At 43.4% G+C, this 17976-nt stretch overlaps 1 protein-coding gene and 1 non-coding gene across 3 annotated transcripts in view; one reads left to right on the top strand and one right to left on the bottom strand.

Moving 5' to 3' along the window:
* Positions 1-17976, top strand: part of LOC138669753 (mitogen-activated protein kinase 14) — a 146456-nt gene that overhangs the window by 21339 nt on the left and 107141 nt on the right. For both annotated transcript variants that reach the window (XM_069756476.1, XM_069756475.1), the window contains exons 2-5: positions 137-266; positions 8628-8686; positions 9466-9577; positions 17372-17401. In XM_069756476.1, coding sequence (XP_069612577.1) covers positions 137-266; positions 8628-8686; positions 9466-9577; positions 17372-17401 — 331 coding nt within the window. The remainder of the gene's footprint in view (positions 1-136; positions 267-8627; positions 8687-9465; positions 9578-17371; positions 17402-17976) is intronic.
* On the bottom strand, positions 6383-6489 carry LOC138673218 (U6 spliceosomal RNA). Its single transcript, XR_011319882.1, has one exon. It is a non-coding gene; the product is annotated as a U6 spliceosomal RNA (small nuclear RNA).

Below are 17976 nucleotides of genomic sequence, written 5' to 3'. Positions count from 1 at the left end.
AGAAACAAACCGTTTTAAGGAATATCTACAGCATATAGGGCTAATCTTGGTAGATACTAAGTAGAAAATATGGTTGTCTGCCCCTCTTAAAACTTATTCTGTGCTGCTAACACCTTTTTTATTTTTTCCCACCTAGTTCCGCCTACGATACTAAGACAGAACAGCGTGTTGCCGTTAAAAAACTCTCCCGGCCGTTTCAGTCTATCATCCATGCCAAGCGTACCTACAGAGAACTTCGTCTGCTAAAGCATATGAAGCATGAAAACGTGAGTTGTTTAATCTCTCTGTGGATCACATTTAGTCTATAGACGCATTGTACAAAATCTATTATATACCGTGCTTTGAGTTTAGATGGACATGATCACACATTTATTTTATAACTTTTCATGCAGAAACAGAAAAGGAAATAATGTTGCATCAGTAGTTCCTGAAGTAAAAATAAAGTGGTCACTACAGACAAGTATGTAGGACACTGGACACCTTATAATTACTTCCTTCAAAGGATGATGATAGCCAAATGGTCTTACATTAAGTTTATAAATCATATAATTTCCCTGTACGTGCATACATACAGCTACACAAACAAGATGACCTGGAATGTTTGTACATTAAAGGAGATGTGTCAGCAGTTTTATGCTGTGTAATCTGACAGCATCATGATGTAGGGACAGAGACCCTGATTCCAGGGCTGTATCACTTAGTTTAGTATGCCGCAGCTATGGCAGACTCGGTTTTCTCTGCTGTATTTCTAGCCAAGCTCAGTTGTAAGACTTTATGCAACCTCACTCACACCACAGCATTCTGTGTACATTGTGTAGCGACAGAGAGCTGCTAATCAGTGTTTTGGCTGGACTAGGATGCATAAGGCCAGGTGTCCTGTACTGATAATTTCCTGCTGGTAAAACACTGATTGTATTGAAACAGAAAAGCATAGCCAAGTAGGTGTTCACATACATTATATAAATGTGGTTCTTGGAGTAAGTCCAGGAAAAAAACATAAAAGCACAAAAGCAATAAACTTAGTGCATTTTACTTAGATCAAGAAGTCTTTAGCACTCGCCACAGAGGAGAAATATGACTCCTCCACCTCTTTCCAAGTCTCATCTTACAAGTCCAGGTTGTCATTCAGCCTCTTAATGTATGCCTTGTTACAGGGTTTCAGGTTGCTAGATTGCAGACAGATATATAACTGGGTCAGAGGTTTAGAAAATTGAGGTGTGCCCAGTAGTTCTACTAATTCTGTTAGCGAGGAAGACAAGATTAGAATTTCAATTTGAATGTTGCTGGAATGTAAGGGTTGTTCCTAGGAGCATGGTCCCAAAGGGGTTTTTGTCACTGTTAACACTGACAGGTTTAATGCATTGCAGTACACACGTATTGCAATGTATTATACCAGTGATCTGAGTAATAAAAGTCAAAGTCCCATAGAAGGACTAAGGCTAGGTTCACATTGCGTTAGGGCAATCCGTTTAGCGCATATGCTAGCAGATTGCGCTAACGCAATGTCCCAAAAGGGATTGCGTTTGGCAATCCCGCTAGCGCAGATACCCGATCTGCGCTAGCGAGGGACGGACCTCGGACGCTGCAAGCAGCGTCCGCGGTCCGTCCGAAACTAACGGGACATCGCTAGCACGTGCCGAAAATGGCATGCGCTAGCGATTTGTTAGCATATTGCCGTCAATGGGTGCGCTAACGGATCCGTTGCATGGTGTTAATTGCGACAATTTCGCCATGTAACGGAGTCTGCTAGCGTTAACCCATTAACGCAATGTGAACCTAGCCTTATTAAAGTAAAAATTATATATATTTTTTTAAATTCACAAAATAAAGAACAAAAAAGAGAAAGATTATTCCATTAAATACATATATTTACGTAAAAATAAACATATACATTCTGTATTGCCATGTCCAGAACTTCCAATTTTTAAAATTCACAGTTTAAGTCTTTCAGTGAACACCGTAAACAAAAGTAAATGAAAAACGTCGCTAAAAACTATGCTTTTTCATAAAAATGTGGAATAAAACGTTATCAAAAATTGAATGTAAATAAAATTATACAGCTGAAAACATCATCTTGTCTTCACAAAAAATAAGCATATTCGCTTTATAATATGCACTGTGATTCCACACACACTTGTAAAGCGAAAAATACGGTAAATAAAAAGAGCATTATTTTTAGTGTGTGACAGCAGCCAAACGTAAAATGATAAAAATCTGGTAATCGCACTGATCCAAAGAATAAAGTTGTGTCATCATTTAGGCTACTTTCACACATCAGGTTTTTTGTTTGTCTAAATCCGGCTCTTTGGAGAAAATCTGGAACCGGAAAAAAATAAAAACAGGAACTGGTTTTTCCCCCATTGACTTGTATTAGTGCCGGATGGCCCAGCGTTTCTTCCGTTTTTGTTCTGGATCCGGCGAACATTCTACTGTAACGTTTTTTGTCTCCGCAAAAGCTTCCGGCTGTTTGCTAGAATGGGAGCCGGAAGGTGCCGGATCCAGAAAAAGCCGGATCTGGCAGCCTGATCCGTTTTTTTAAACTGCGCATGCTCCAATTTTTTTTTATCCAATAATCTAGATAGGCTAGCCGGATCCGTCAAGAAAACGGATCCGTCGCATCAGTTTTTCACAATCTGCGCCGGATCCAGTTTTTCCAACAATCGCCGGATTTAGCATGAAACAAAAAACCTGATGTGTGAAATTAGCCTTATACCACATGAGGAATGTCTTAAAAAATAGAAGCAGTTCTTGAACTTCTGTTGATTTGTTTATTCTGCCTCCCAAAGATCACAGTAAGGCTTTGTTCTTATTTATCCCTGCGCTCCACACTGAGAACTTACACCTGAGTTTCCGTGTAAGTAACTGTATTTCATGATTCAGTCGAAACCCTGAGATAACATTTCCTGTATTCGGGCAGATAGAGGCGCTTTGTACGCTGTCTGGCCTGTGACTCTGCAATGTCTGTCTTTAAGTATGCATATAAGTGCCGTCGGCCACAGTTTTATGCACTTCTGTAATGAAGGACATCCCTAAACAGAGACTTGAGTCCAGAGTATCTCTGCTTCCTCATTATAGTGAATGGATCCTCATGGATTTCTTCTGAATCACGTCACTTGAAGATTTAGATGGAAACCCCGATGTAAGTACTCAGCGTTAGAGCACTGGATAAATGTGATCCCACACTTTATGTAAAATTTTCCCAATAGTAGCTTCGACAAAAAAGTCCCCACTCAGGTCCATCGTCTGTCAATGGAAATATAGGGGGCTTCCACGTTACTGGTAGAACAAAGGCTCTGGAAAAGCGAAATGGCTCCCCTAAAAAAAGAAATCCAGTAATATCGGCGCTCCCAAATCCAAATTACCTGCTTCCTTCTGAGCCCCACAGTGTGCCTGAACCACATATGGCACCATATTTGGCATTTCCTTAACAATGAGAGCCCACTTAAAAACCCTTTCTTATACTCGTCTTCCAGCGGCTTCACTTTATTACGGTCCCTCGGTGCCATCTTGTGCATGTAACTTCTGACTGGTAGGAAGTCAGACGTTACGTCACAAGAACTCAATGCAAACCTATGAGAGCCAGAAGGAGCCTCTCATAGAGATGTATTGAAAAAAAACCTCCAGCGCACTCCATGAAACACAGCAGCCGCCAGCAGGTCACTTTTCACCAGACTCCAACAGCAGAGAAACTGGAAAAGAATGAAGGCGGCGACAGGCGAGTATGAGACAAGGGGCAGGGGAATTACATTTTAAGCACCACTCCAGCTTTGCAATAATAATTAAAAAAAAACCCTGGAGTGGTGCTTTAATTTATGGGATGCATGTCTCCAGAAGCACAAGCTGGCCACTAAATTGTACGGGCACTAGAGGGGCAGATTTTCAATTTTCACTGAGCAACATCCATTGCTGCTTGTTTTTAAATAATACTCTTGGAGTCAAAATTGTCACTGCACCTGTAGATAAATTGCCAGAGGGCTGAAATTTTCAAAATAGGGTCACTTGAAGGGGGAGTCAGCTATTCTGGAACTTAGGGACTCTGTATCTGGAGTCATCAAGCTATTCTACAATGATTTGTTCTTTAAAGGTACCGTCACATATAACGATATCGTTAACGAAATCGTTATGCGTGACAGCGACCAACGATCAGGCCCCTGCTGGGAGATCGTTGGTCGCTGGGGAAAGTCCAGGACTTTATTTCGTCGCTGGATCTCCCGCTGACATCGCTGAATCGGCGTGTGTGACGCCGATTCAGTGATGTCTTCACTGGTAACCAGGGTAAACATCGGGTTACTAAGCGCAGGGCTGCCATTGTAAATGTAAAAAAACAAACACTACATACTTACATTCCGGTTTCTGGTCACATCCCTCGCCTTCAGCTTCCCGCACTGACTGTGAGCGCCGGCCGGCCGTAAATCAAAGCACAGCGGTGACGTCACCGCTGTGCTTTACGGCCGGCGCTCAGTCAGTGCGGGAAGCTGAAGGCGAAGGACATGACCAGACACCGAAGTATGTAGTGTTTGTTTTTTTACATTTACAATGGTAACCAGGGTAAACATCGGGTTACTAAGCGCAGCCCTGTGCTTAGTAACCCAATGTTTACCCTGGTTACCCGGGGACTTCGGGATCGTTGGTCGCTGGAGAGCTGTCTGTGTGACAGCTCTCCAGCGACCACACAGTGACGCTGCAGCGATCGACATCGTTGTCTAGATCGCTGCAGTGTCGCTTAATGTGACGGTACCTTAAGTCAAATAGCGCTCGATCCCTCCCAAGTCTCTCTGTATGGCTAACTAGTACTGTACAGCCACATATGGATTATTACCACGTTCAGCAGTAATTGTGTGACATATTTTGGTGCCACCTTTCCCTTTTTACTTTGCTTTTCTGGCATGTCATGGGCTCTGCCAATGTGACAAGGCCCCCTCAAACCATTCCAGCAATATCTGCACACCAATATGACTCGTTCCCTTCTGAACTTTGCACTGTGCCTTAAAAGTAGTTTTTGGCCAAATATAGGGTAACGGTGTGCTCAGGAGAAATTGCTTAACAAATAGTACCGTACATTTTCTCCTATTAGCCCTGATGAAAATTAAAAACTTGGGACCACAGCACCATTTTAGTGGAAAAAAACTGTAATTTTAAATTTACTCCTCCCAATTTTGTACAATTCTGTGAATAACTTGGGGGTCAAAAATGCTCACTACACCCCTAGATGAATTCCTCTAGGGGTATAGTTTCCAAAATGGGGTCAATTGTGTTTTTATATAATAATTTTTCTGCTATTTTGGCACATCTGGGGCTCTGCAAGTGTGACATGACATCCGTAATCTGTTCCAGCCAATTTTGAGCACCAAAAGCCAAATGGCGCGCCTTCCTTTCTGAGCCCTGGCGTGTGCCAAAACAGTAGTTTCCCTCACATATGGGGAATTGTTGTACTGGGGAGAAATTGCACAACAAATTGTGTAGTCAAGTTACTCTTGTGAAAATTAAAAAATTTGTGGCCAAAGCCGAACATTTGTGGAAAAAAAAAATTAAGATTTGAGTCGTCAGTGGTTGATACCATCTGTTCAGTTTGCCATTAAAAGGTAACAAATTGCAAGCTTTATATACCACTCAGGTCTCTGGTTTCTTCATTCACATCTTGGGTCTCTTAAGAGTAGACCTGAATAGTCTTGAAATCTTGCAATTTGTTACAATGTTTTCAGTTAGCCATTAACAGGTATCAACCACTGAGGACTCCCAAATCTTCATATTTATCTATATACTGGCTAACACGGCGCAAAGATTGATATCTTTCCTTTGGGAAAAAGTACATTTTTAATTTTCTTGTCCCATTGTTATAACCTGTGAAACACTTGTGGTACCTAAATTCTCACAATACCCATACATGAATTTCTTGAGTGGTGTAGTGACTCAGCCCAATTTTATACAATTCTGTGAATCGGCTGAGGGTTAAAAATGCTCACTACATCGCTAGATAAATTCTTCAACGGGCTAGTTTCCTAAATGTGGTCACTTGTTTGGGGTTTATGCTGTTTTGGCGTGTCCTGGGCTGTTCAAATGCAACATGACAGCCGCAGTCTGTTCCAGCCAATATTTTTCTCCAGAAGAAAAATGTTGTTCCCTCCTTTTTGAGCACTGAAGTGTTCTCAAACAGTAGTTTCTCCCCACATATGAGGTATCTGTGCACTCAGAATTGCGCAACAAATTTTATGTCTCGTTTTAGTAACATAGTTAGCAAGGCCGAAAAAAGACATTTGTCCATCCAGTTCAGCTTATATTCCGTCATAATAAGAAAAGGTGCATTCCCATAAATGGGAGTCGAACTCGGGCTACCTGGGTGAAAACTAGGAATCCTAACCGCTAGACCATATGGGAATAGATAAAAAATATGGAATGCTTCACTAATTTGCGTGTCATCCTTGCTTAGGGGCCATGCTAATCTTCTCTGTTTTGTTCGAATTTTAGTATATGTGCTGCCGAAGCAAGTACAATAGTAATCTTTTAATTTATATAGCACCAACATATTCCACAGCACTTTACAGACATTATCATCGATGTCCCCGAAGGGGCTCACAATCTAAGGGCTCATACTCACCTGCGAGAAACTCGGATGAGTCTCGCACGTCAATACCCGGCACTCAGATCGGAGCCTGTGGCTGCGTAGCAATACATGCAGCCGCACGCTCCGCTCCTGAGTGCCGGGTGCAGTATTGACGTGCGAGACTCATCCGAGTTTCTCGCAGGTGAGAAATGAGCCCTAAATTCCCTATTATGTCTTTGGAATGTGGTAGGAAACCGGAGTACCCGGAGGAAACCCACGCAAACACAGGGAGAACATACAAACTCCTTGCAGATGTTGTCCTTGGTTGGTTTGAACCCAGGACTCCAGCGCTGCAGTGCTAACCACTGAGCCACCGTGCTGCACATCAAATTTTACCCTTGTGAAAGTGAAAATTTGGGTCTAAAGAAGCATTTTTGTGAGCAAAATTAAAATGTTCTTTTCATTCCTGTGAAGCACCTGAAGCGTTAATAAGCTTATTAAATGTGGTTTTGAGCAACTTGAGGGGGGCAGGTTTTAAAATTGTGTCACTTTTGGGTATTCAGTTAAGCCCCTCAGTCATTTCAAATGTCATGGGGTCACTTTTGTTGTTAAAAAAAAAAAAAATACTTTGAACTCGTCTAACTTCATAATTAAAAGTTTCACAAGTGATGTAAAGTAGACATTATTTTGTGTCCGATAACTATTTGGTTTAAGGGCATAAAACGGTTTTGAAAATTGCGAAATGTTCTTTTTTTTTTTTTTTGCCAAATTTTAAATATTTTCAGAAATAGACGCAAATCATATCGAATTAAATTTACCACTAACCCAATGTACAATGTGTCGCCAAAAACTAGTCTCTGAACCACTGGGATCCAGTGAAACGTTCCAGAATTATTACCACGTAAAGTGACACTGATCAGAAATGAAAAATTTGCCTGGGCAGGAAGGTGAACATCTGCTTCTTCATGGAAGGCTTAATAGTTTTCTAGCCTGGATTTTCATGGTGTTCCATGTACAATACATGACATGTTGTCTGATCAGCCAGCAGAATATTATTAGGCAGCAGGAGGTGAGCGGATGGATATATAGGCTTTTGGGGAAAGGTTCACTAGAACTTTGTTTGAATTGTTTGAAATCTCTTCTTTCAGGGCTCAGCAGTCAAGGGAGTGGTGCTAATCAATGGTTGACAGATTTCCCTATATGTGTTCATAAATAGATGGTCGTCAGTCATAGATTAGGACCATCTCAGTTTTTTAAAGTCAGAATGAGCAGTGCTTTCAGTAAATAAAATGAAAACTTAAAGGGGTCGTTAACTTTATCTTGTTAATTTGCTTTCCATACAATCAGATCAGGACTTCTGTCCATACAATTCCTGCCAGAGGAACATGGGACCAGACCAGTCCATCAGACAAGTCCAATTAGAAAACACCTCACATGGAAAGCTGCCTTTGGGTTGGATGGGGCTGATAGACTGGCCTGGTCGTATTCTGGCATATTTTAGGTTGTGCAATCTAACCTTGTGCGCCAAAACTTAAACTTATGGTTTATTTTTTGCCAGTATTGCTGAACGTTAGACTACCCTCCTTTCCTGGTACGACATGCCCCTTCATTCACAATAAAAGTAATTTTGGCCACGTGTGCCCAAACTTTTACATGCCAGTTTGTGTGTATGTAAAAAAAAAAGTTATAATATGATAGACTAATCATTGTCTGGCACAACAACACCAATATTGTTTTATTTATCATTTTCTTTTTTTTTTACAGTGGAATGTTGGTGATTTCATATTTATTTATTTTTTATACTAGAGGTCCTTGGGATTTGAAACTGCATTCAATCAATCGCTTATATACTGTAAAAACATAACTTTGCAGTACATAGTAAAATCGTGGTTCTCATATGGAGCTCAGCTGGTGACTAAACTGTAGCAATCAATTGTTCATCATTTAGTCACCTTGAAGTCTTAGCTTTGAATTTTTCTCTTGACATTCGGAAGTCCTCTTTCATACATTACGCAGAGTTTTTAGGAGGCAGGAGCATCTTTGTATAGTTTTGAATTTAGTTTAACATTTTTGTTTTTTTCAACAGGTTATTGGACTCTTAGATGTTTTTACCCCATCAAAGTCGTTTGAGGAGTTCAATGATGTGTAAGTACATGTCTACTGCGTATAGTGTGATTTTAATTTATCCACCCTAAATGGGTTGTCTAGCTAAAAAATAAATCTAGTTACATGTAAATTAGGGGATCTCTGAAAAGTGGTCTAAAATAGCTTCCATCACACATTTCAGGCTACAACCTGTCATAGGTACCATACTTATTAGAACACGTTGTCTAAGGAAGTACTGTTACAGATTGATGTCTGTGCACCATCTTACAGCAAGTTCCTGTTCTGTTCCTAGCTGAGAAGAGCATCGTGAAGGGGCATAGCTGCTCACTCAACCCAGTGGGTTTACAGCAGGACATGCAGTGGTGAAGTTGGATGAAAAAAATAAAATGAATAAAAACTCCTCGGCTGAATGAGCTGAACAGACTTTCTTTTCTTCTGCTTCAGTCCCACTCTCTAATAAACCCAATGCACTCAGGAGTTTCTGAGCCTAGCTGCAAGTCTCAGGCTGACGAGAATGAGTGTACAACTGGGCACAGCAAGACTGAAGCAAGAAATAAAATGGAAGCCTGTTTTGCTTGGTCAACAAGGAGTTTTTTTTTTTTTTTTTCTTCATCACCTGCTTCATGTCCAGTTGTACGCCTGGCAACCTTTTTTGTGTGCCTAACACGGGTTGCAGCTCGAAATATGTGCTCTCCTGGCAGCCATAGACAACTTCTAGGATAACCCCTTCAATTCTCAACTGCCAACCTAAAGCTCTTGTGCATGACTAGCTTTGTATTATATTTTTAAATGTACTTTATTCTCCTTTTCATTTTTAGGTATCTGGTGACGCATCTAATGGGAGCTGACCTTAATAATATAGTGAAATGTCAGAAACTGACTGATGATCATGTTCAGTTCTTGATCTACCAGATCTTACGAGGACTTAAGGTACTCTAACCTTTTGCAGGATGTGGAAGACTGTTGTAGTTGTAAACTAATCTTGTTTAGCCAAATTGATTAATGGTGTTCCACTGCTTATTTTTTTGTGTGTCGTATCACAGAGTTAGATTATGAGGTTATGCAAATTGTCTCTTCAGAGAGGAAGAGGACTAGAACTCTAGTGCCACCTATAGGAAGTAGCAATTCTAAAAGTTAATGTTGACCCTTTACCGAGCCTTGTCACATGACTTACGATAAAAGCCAAAACCAGATCTCAATTTGGAGACACTGTATTTCGGGGTACTGCCCTTCATCAGTGCGAAGTGAGATCTGGTTTGGCTGTGTAAGAGGCGTCTGGCCGAGATCCAAGGTGTAATGTTTCTCCTTGCGGAGGGTGACATGTTAAGCATATATAGATGGAGACTTTTGAGCCGCAATGTTTCCCTGGAAAATATGCAAATTGTCTCTTCAGAGAGGAAGAGGAGGTTACACATGCACATCTAGTATCTAGATTTCAGAAGGTTCATCGTTACAAATAACACCTAATTCTGTGAATCGACAGTGTCACACCGACCGCTAATATTAGGAAACGACTCAAACTTGCTAAATGTGGTCAGAGTGGCAGTGCCGTTGAATGCGTTTGGTGCTCTAAAGAGGGAATAACCTCCTGCCTTTTATTACCTTCCTGACATTGGACGTATTGATACATCCAATGATGGGTCCCCGTATAAGATGCAGGCTAAGTATTGCAAGTGTACTGAACAATTAAACAAGTGATCAGCTAATTGCTTGCTCAGTCCCTCAAGGGGACAAAAAAATAGTGAAAAAAAAAGTAAAAAAAAAAATACATGTATAACAAATACAACATTTTTTGTAATTACACATTATCCCCAATTAAAAATAGAGAAGAAATAAAACATGTTCTATTGCTGCATTCATAAAAGACCAGTGTAACAAAGTAATGTTATGTTATGGTAAAAGCTGTAATGGGAAAAAAAAATATTAAAGCTCCAGGATTCCTTTTTTTTTTTTTACACGTTTTGCAAAAAAAAAAAACTCCGTAAGTAATGAAAGCATCATTGTTACTCCAAAATAGTATTGATAAAAAAGTCAGCTAGAGGTGCAATAAAAAACCCTCACACAGGGTTCCATCAATGTAGAAAATGAAACGATTGCGGGTGTCACTTTTTCTGTTTTTTTTTCTAACAAATTGCACATTGAGTGCCGTAAAATCAATAGCTAACAGAAAGTAGTTTTTGGGGTTTTTTTGTGCCTTCACTACATTCATCTTTTTAGTACATTAAGTAGTAAAATGGTGTCGTTCAAAATTACAACTTGTGCCAAAAAAGTAAACCAATGTACAGCTTTTTGGATGGGAAAAAAGTAATGGCTCTTGGAAGAAAGAGAGCAAAAAATGTAAGTGCAGAAACAAAAACAGGGATTTTTGTGTTACTCACCGTAAAATCCTTTTCTCCGAGTCGTTCATTGGGGGACACAGGACTGTGGGGTGTATGCTACTGCCGCCAGGAGGCTGACACTAAGTAGGTATAAAAAAAAAATAAAAAAAAAAAAAAAAAGTTAGCTCCTCCTCCATGGTATACACCTTGCCACTGGCCCTGACAGCTCCAGTTTGGTGCACAAGCAGTAGGAGATAGAGAAAACAAAACAGCATGAGAGCAAAGACAACATGTCTAGAATAATACTATAGTCTGAACAACCCCAGAGACAAATAAAATGAATAGGGAGGGAGCTGTGTCCCCCAATGAACGACTCGGAGAAAAGGATTTTACGGTGAGTAACACAAAAATCCCTGTTTCTCCATCGTCTCATTGGGGGACACAGGACTGTGGGATGTCCCAAAGCAGTCCCAGGGTGGGAAGAAGACTCACTGGAAGAAAACCCCTAGGCACTTACCGCCTATAGGTGTGATACCGCAGCCTGAAGAATTTTCCTTCCCAAACTTGCATCAGCAGAGGCCTGAGTGTGGATATTATAATGTTTAGAGAAAGTGTGCAGGCTGGACCAAGTGGCCGCTTTGCAAACCTGCTCTGCTGAAGCTTGGTGCCGAAGCGCCCAGGAAGCCCCTACCGCCCGAGTAGAGTGTGCCCTGATCCCAGCCGGGATGGCTGCACCCTTGATACGATAGGCCTCCTGAATAGTGGTTCTTATCCATCTGGCTAAGGTCGATCTAGAGGCTGCGAGTCCCTTTTTATGACCCGCAGGAAGAACGAACAGAACATCCGTCTTTCGAAAAGAAGCGGTCCGAGAAACGTATCTTCTCAGAGCTCTCACCAAATCTAGAGTATGGAGAGCTTTTTCCACCCGGTGTGTAGGCGCAGGACAAAAAGAAGGCAAGACAATGTCCTCATTAATGTGGAATGAGGAGACTACTTTTGGCAAAAAGGAAGGTGCTGGTCTCAGCACCACCTTATCCTGATGAAATTGTAGAAACGCGCCTGACAGGACAAGGCCGCTAATTCCGATACCCGCCTAATGGATGTTATAGCTACCAGAAACAAAACCTTCCAAGAAAGGTACCTTAAAGGAATATCTTGGAGGGGCTTAAATGGAGGTTCCTGAAGAACACTCAAGACCAAATTAAGGTCCCAAGCTTCTATCGGAGCTTTGTAAGGAGGGACTATATGAGAGACTCCCTGCAAAAAAGTTTTTACTTGCAGATTGGTAGCGATCCTGCGCTGGAAAAGAACCGATAAGGCGGATATTTGCCTCCTAAGGGTACTTGGAGCGAGACCTGAGTCTAGACCAGATTGGAGAAAAGCTAGGACATTAGGAATGGAAAACCGAAGAGGAGGAAGACCCTTCTTCCTGCACCATGAGAGAAAGACTTTCCAGGTGTGGTGGTAAATGCGTGCTGAAGCTGTCTTTCGAGCATTAACCATAGTTGAGCCTACTTTCTGAGAAAAACCGGCCTGGGTCAGAATCCAAGATTCAACGGCCAAGCCGTCAAACGCAGGGCCTCTAAGTTCTGGTAGAATATCGGCCCCTGCGACAGAAGATCTGGCTGCATTGGTAGCTGCCAAGGAACCCCGACGATCAGCTGAACTAGGTCTGCGTACCATGACCTCCGAGGCCAATCTGGGGCGACTAGAATTGTCGGAACTCCCTCTAACTTGATCTTACTGACGACCTTTGGAAGCAGCGCCAGAGGGGGAAACGGATATGGAAGACGAAATTGGTTCCAAGATAGGACTAGTGCATCTACGGCGATTGCTCCTGGATCTCGAAACCGTGCAACGAACCTGGGTACTTTGGTATTCGACCCTGTGGCCATTAGATCCACGTCCGGGATTCCCCAGCGTAGACATATCTGCCGAAAAACATCGGGGTGAAGAGACCATTCCCCGGGCGCAAGATCCTGTCTGCTCAGAAAGTCCACTGCCCAGTTCTCCTTGCCCGGGATGTAAACTGCCGAGATCACAGAGTGATTGTTCTCGGCCCAGCGGAGGACTTGTCCTACCTCGCGCATGGCTGATCTGCTGCGAGTGCCCCCCTGATGATTTACGTAGGCCACGGCCGTGGCATTGTCCCATTGGATCCGCACCGGGCGACCCGCCAGAAGATGGTGAAAGTGCTGCAAAGCCTGCCAAATTGCCCTTATTTCCAACAGATTGATTGGAAGGGTTGATTCCCTTGGGGACCAACGACCCTGAGCCGTGTGCTGGAGAAACACTGCTCCCCAACCAAGAAGGCTGGCGTCCGTAGTGACTACCAGCCAATGAACTGGAGGAAAGGCTTTCCCCTGAAGTAGGGAGGAACTCCTCATCCACCATATCAGGGATTGCCTGACCCCAGGAGCCAGACGACACCTGAGGTTGAGAGACAAAGGACTCCTGTCCCAGGCTGACAGAAGTGCCTGTTGGAGTGGACGAAGATGGAATTGGGCGAATAGAACCGCTTCTATAGCTGCTACCATCCTGCCCAAGACCTTCATGCAGAACCGGATTGAATGGAAACTTGGCTGCCGAAGAATTTTTACCTCCTGCCGGAGACAAAGCACCTTGTCCTGGGGTAAAATAGTTAGCCCCCGAGAGGTGTCGAAGATCATACCTAAAAAAGAGATCTTCCGAGATGGTACTAGAGATGACTTCTTTAAATTGACCAGCCACCCTAGACGAGCTAGGGTGTCCAAAGAGATGTTGACGTTGTCCCTGCATGCCTGAAAAGTTGGTCCTTTGACTAAGAGATCGTCTAAGTAAGGCAGAATGACTATGCCTCGAGAGTGCAGGATTGACACCACTGTTGCCATCACCTTCGTGAACACCCTGGGAGCAGTGGCGAGCCCGAAAGGTAATGCAGTGAATTGGAAGTGTCGCTCGCCTATGGAAAACCGTAGAAATTTTTGATGAGGAGCAAATATAGGAACATGCAGATAGGCGTCTTGAATATCTATGGAAGCCAGGAATTCTCCCCTTTCCATAGCCGCAATGACCGAGCGGAGAGATTCCATACGGAAGCGACGAGTGCTGATGAATTTGTTTAGACACTTTAGGTCCAGAATGGGTCTCACGGTCCCATTCTTTTTGGGAACCGTAAACAGATTTGAATAAAACCCCTTGAACCTTTCTTCCTTTGGAACAGGGACAATGACCCCGTTGGACTGAAGAGACTCGACTGCTCTGAATAAAGCTCTTAGACGGGTTTTTGAACTGGGAAGACTGGACGGAAAAAACCGGCCTGGAGGGAGACAGGAAAACTCTATTTTGTACCCTGAAACCACCAGGTCTCTTACCCATCTGTCGTGAACAACTGACAGCCAGGACTGATGGAACAGTAGTAGGCGACCGCCTACTCTGTTGGAAGCGACGAGAGGCTGCCTCCAGTCATTTAGCCGAAGATCGAGGATATCTAGATCCCCTAGATCTTGACGGTTGATACCGCATTCTTGCCAATGGATTGGCCCTATAGGAGACCTGGTGCTCCCGGTCTTGGACAGGCCGACTTGGGGGACCTGCGCTTGGTGCCGCAGACCACCGGGAGTTACGAAAGGATTTAAATCTTGCTTGAAATTGGCGACGAAAAGGTTGCTTAACCTTTTGTTGAGGAAGGAAATTACTTTTACCTCCCGTGGTATCAGATATAAGCTGATCCAATTTTTCGCCAAAAAGACGGACACCTTGATAAGGAAGGGATGTAAGGGACTTCTTTGAAGTAGAGTCCGCCCGCCAATTTCTTAGCCATAGGGCCCTTCTGATAAGAAATAGCATTTGCCGCAGCCAATGCTGAACAATTTGCCGCATCCAAGGATGCATTAATCAGATAATTTCCTGCTAAAGATATCTGATTTGACATCTCTATCACCTCTACAGGAAACCCCTTATCCTGAAGAGCCTTAGTTACAGACTCTGACCAAGCTATCATAGCTTTGGCAACCCATGTGGCCGCAAAAGACGGTGCGAGGGCTGACCCTGAAGCCTCAAACAGAGACCGAGCTAGACTCTCTAGGAGCCGATCAGTCGGATCCTTAATAGACGACCCATTAGGAAGAGACAGCAACGTACTAGAGGCCAAACGGGATACGGGAGGATCCACTGAAGGGGATTCTGCCCACTTTTTACAAAGCTCTGGAGCGAACGGATACCTTGCACCTAGGGCCTTCTGGCCTAAGAAGCGTTTATCCGGTCGCTCCATGTGACGTTGGACTAAATCCTCAAACTCAGGATGAGTAGAAAACACCTTATGAGGTTGCTTGAATTTCTTAAAGGACACCTTATGACCAGAAGGTAAGGTGGCCACATCCTCTACTCCCAAAGTCTGGTTAACGGCCTCAATGAGACTGTCAACAGATTCCTGATAACCAGGAGCTTCTAAATCAAAAGACCCCTCTGAGTCCTAGTCCGAACCGTGCTCACTCAATTCCGAAGGAGAGGAAGATCGAGAGACGGGATTCAAAGATGCTGATGCACCTGACGGACCGGGAGACGCTGTGTGGGATCGTTTCCCCTGTGTCTGCCTAGAGGGAGCACGGCCCCTGCAGGCCGGAGGATCCTGAAAATCGGAGGATCTTTCCAAAACAGGCGGATGAATGTCTCTGACAGGGGCTTGAAGGGACTCAACCGCCTTTGTTAGAGACGCCATAGACTGCGTTAATGATATGACCCACTCAGGGGGAGACACTGCCGACCCAGGTACAGGCACACCCGGCAGGATAGCCGGCGGGGAAGCAGACAGGGTAGCAGACGGGGGCTCCTGCACGCGCTTGGAATCACAAGCCTCACAGAAATGGTTACTTTGCGCATGCGGAAAAGTAGACTGACAGGTAATGCATGAGGTATACAGAACTGAGTGAGTCTTAGTCTTTCTAGACATGACTCTATTGCCTCCGTATCTCCTTATGAGCTACTAGGTCTAGAACAAATACTGTTGTCAGGCTGAGGGAAGTAGCACTTACCCCAGTCCTGTGTCCCCGTATGCTCTCAAACACTGAACCATGTCTCCTGTGCAAACCACACATATAAACTAATTCACAGGGCGGATGCTTGAAAAAAGTGGGAGGAGTTACCGCACATGGACCCGGTTTAGGCCGAAGCAGGGATCTAGATTTTACTCTTTCCCCTGCTCTCCCGGGAAAGCTGGGTGCTCGAAACAGGAAGTAAACCGTCGCCATGGAGGCGGGACTTCCCCCAGACTACAAGACCCATAAGGCCACAGGCTGTACAGAGAAAACAGGAAGACGCCGAAAAAGGGGCGGGACTTCCGCCCATGCTCAGACTACAAGATCCATAATGCCTAAGCGAACAGGAAACCGCCTAAAAATGGGGCGGGACTTCCGCCCATGCCTCTTCTGAAGTTTGCTTGTGGGGAAAAAACGCTGGAAACCAGCACAGCGCCGGATATAGTCGCCAGCAGAACGCGCGATGAAGCAGGAGCCCCCCCCCTGTGCAAGCCCTCTGACAGCGCATAAGGTTAGACATAAAAAATCCACATATAAATATATATATACATATATAAATATTAAAAGACGGTGCAGGCAACCTTAACTCCTTACACCCTTCAGAAGGCGAGGAGAGGGACCGTCTGCCTCCTTAAAACACCGTAGTCGTGCATTGGTGATTGAAGTGGAGGCTGCACGGACAAGGAATGAATGCTTGTACAACCTAGGGTTCCGTTACCTCAGGGTGGTCAGGTTCTTAGTCCGGCAAAAAAATCCCACGTCGCGGGAGAGGATACGTGGAGGCGACACTCCACGTGCTCGCCCGTTGTTGGTTTGGGGAGATCGGACCCCTTCAAAAGGGTCCGTCGCCCCTGTCTTATCTTCAGAGAAAAAAGCATCTGGGAAAACCCAGAGATGTGCCTCCTACGGACACTAAGCATAAACTGGAGCTGTCAGGGCCAGTGGCAAGGTGTATACTATGGAGGAGGAGCTAACTTTTTTTTTTTTTTTTTTTTTTTTTATACCTACTTAGTGTCAGCCTCCTGGCGGCAGTAGCATACACCCCACAGTCCTGTGTCCCCCAATGAGACGATGGAGAAAATCACTTAGTCAAGAAAGGGATAATTTCACTGTATACTATAATATCACAGATTGAAAATAAAGAAAAATATTTGGTATTGGCATATCTATAAAAGTCTAGTCTATGAAAATGTAAAATTATTTACTCAGAAAAATAACTACTTATACTCACCTGCGGCTCGGTCCGGTCCGTTGGGTGTCGCAGGTCTTGGTCCAGCGCCTCCCATCTTATTGCGATACCATCCTCCTGCTTGTTTCATGAGTTTTCTTTGTTATTCACTGTTATTTAAAACGCAGATCCCTAATAATAATTTCCTTTTCTCTTATTTCAGTATATTCACTCAGCTGATATTATCCATAGAGTAAGTAGCATCGCTGATATGTTTCTGATAATGCTATATGTGAACAAACGTTAACCGTAAAGGGGTACTTCCTTCCCAGAGGATATTCCACAAATGTCTGATGTGGTTGAAATCTCTAGGATCTGCACCTATCTTGAGAATGGGTTTTGAATTTATTTTTTTTCTTTTAGTAATGTAAGTTTTGAATGTAGCTAAACTAAGCATATGTATGTAGTAGTATGAAAAAGTGCCAAAGAGAATTGAATACAGGGAAGGAAAAAGTTGATCCAGCTTCTGATCCACAGTTTAAGGAGGCATGGTAAAATCATGAAGTGTTTTTTCCTAAAGAGTAGAAAAAGTCATGCATTGCATTCGAAACGCGTATGGTATTCTCAATTGTCTGGATCAACTTTTTCTTTCACTGTGTCTAAATAATCGACGTGCTGAAGCCTGGCTCACGGGCTTCTGTGTTTTTCTTTTTTTTCTATTCATTCTAAAGAGAATGAATGCATATGCGGCCATCAGTCCATTCCTCATAGGAGCACGACAGATCTAGTTTATGATCGGACATTTATGACATATTATGAGGATATGCA

This window comes from Ranitomeya imitator, chromosome 3, assembly GCF_032444005.1.
Source record: "Ranitomeya imitator isolate aRanImi1 chromosome 3, aRanImi1.pri, whole genome shotgun sequence".
Taxonomy (NCBI): domain Eukaryota; kingdom Metazoa; phylum Chordata; class Amphibia; order Anura; family Dendrobatidae; genus Ranitomeya; species Ranitomeya imitator.
This window is presented reverse-complemented; position numbering and strand designations above follow the sequence as displayed.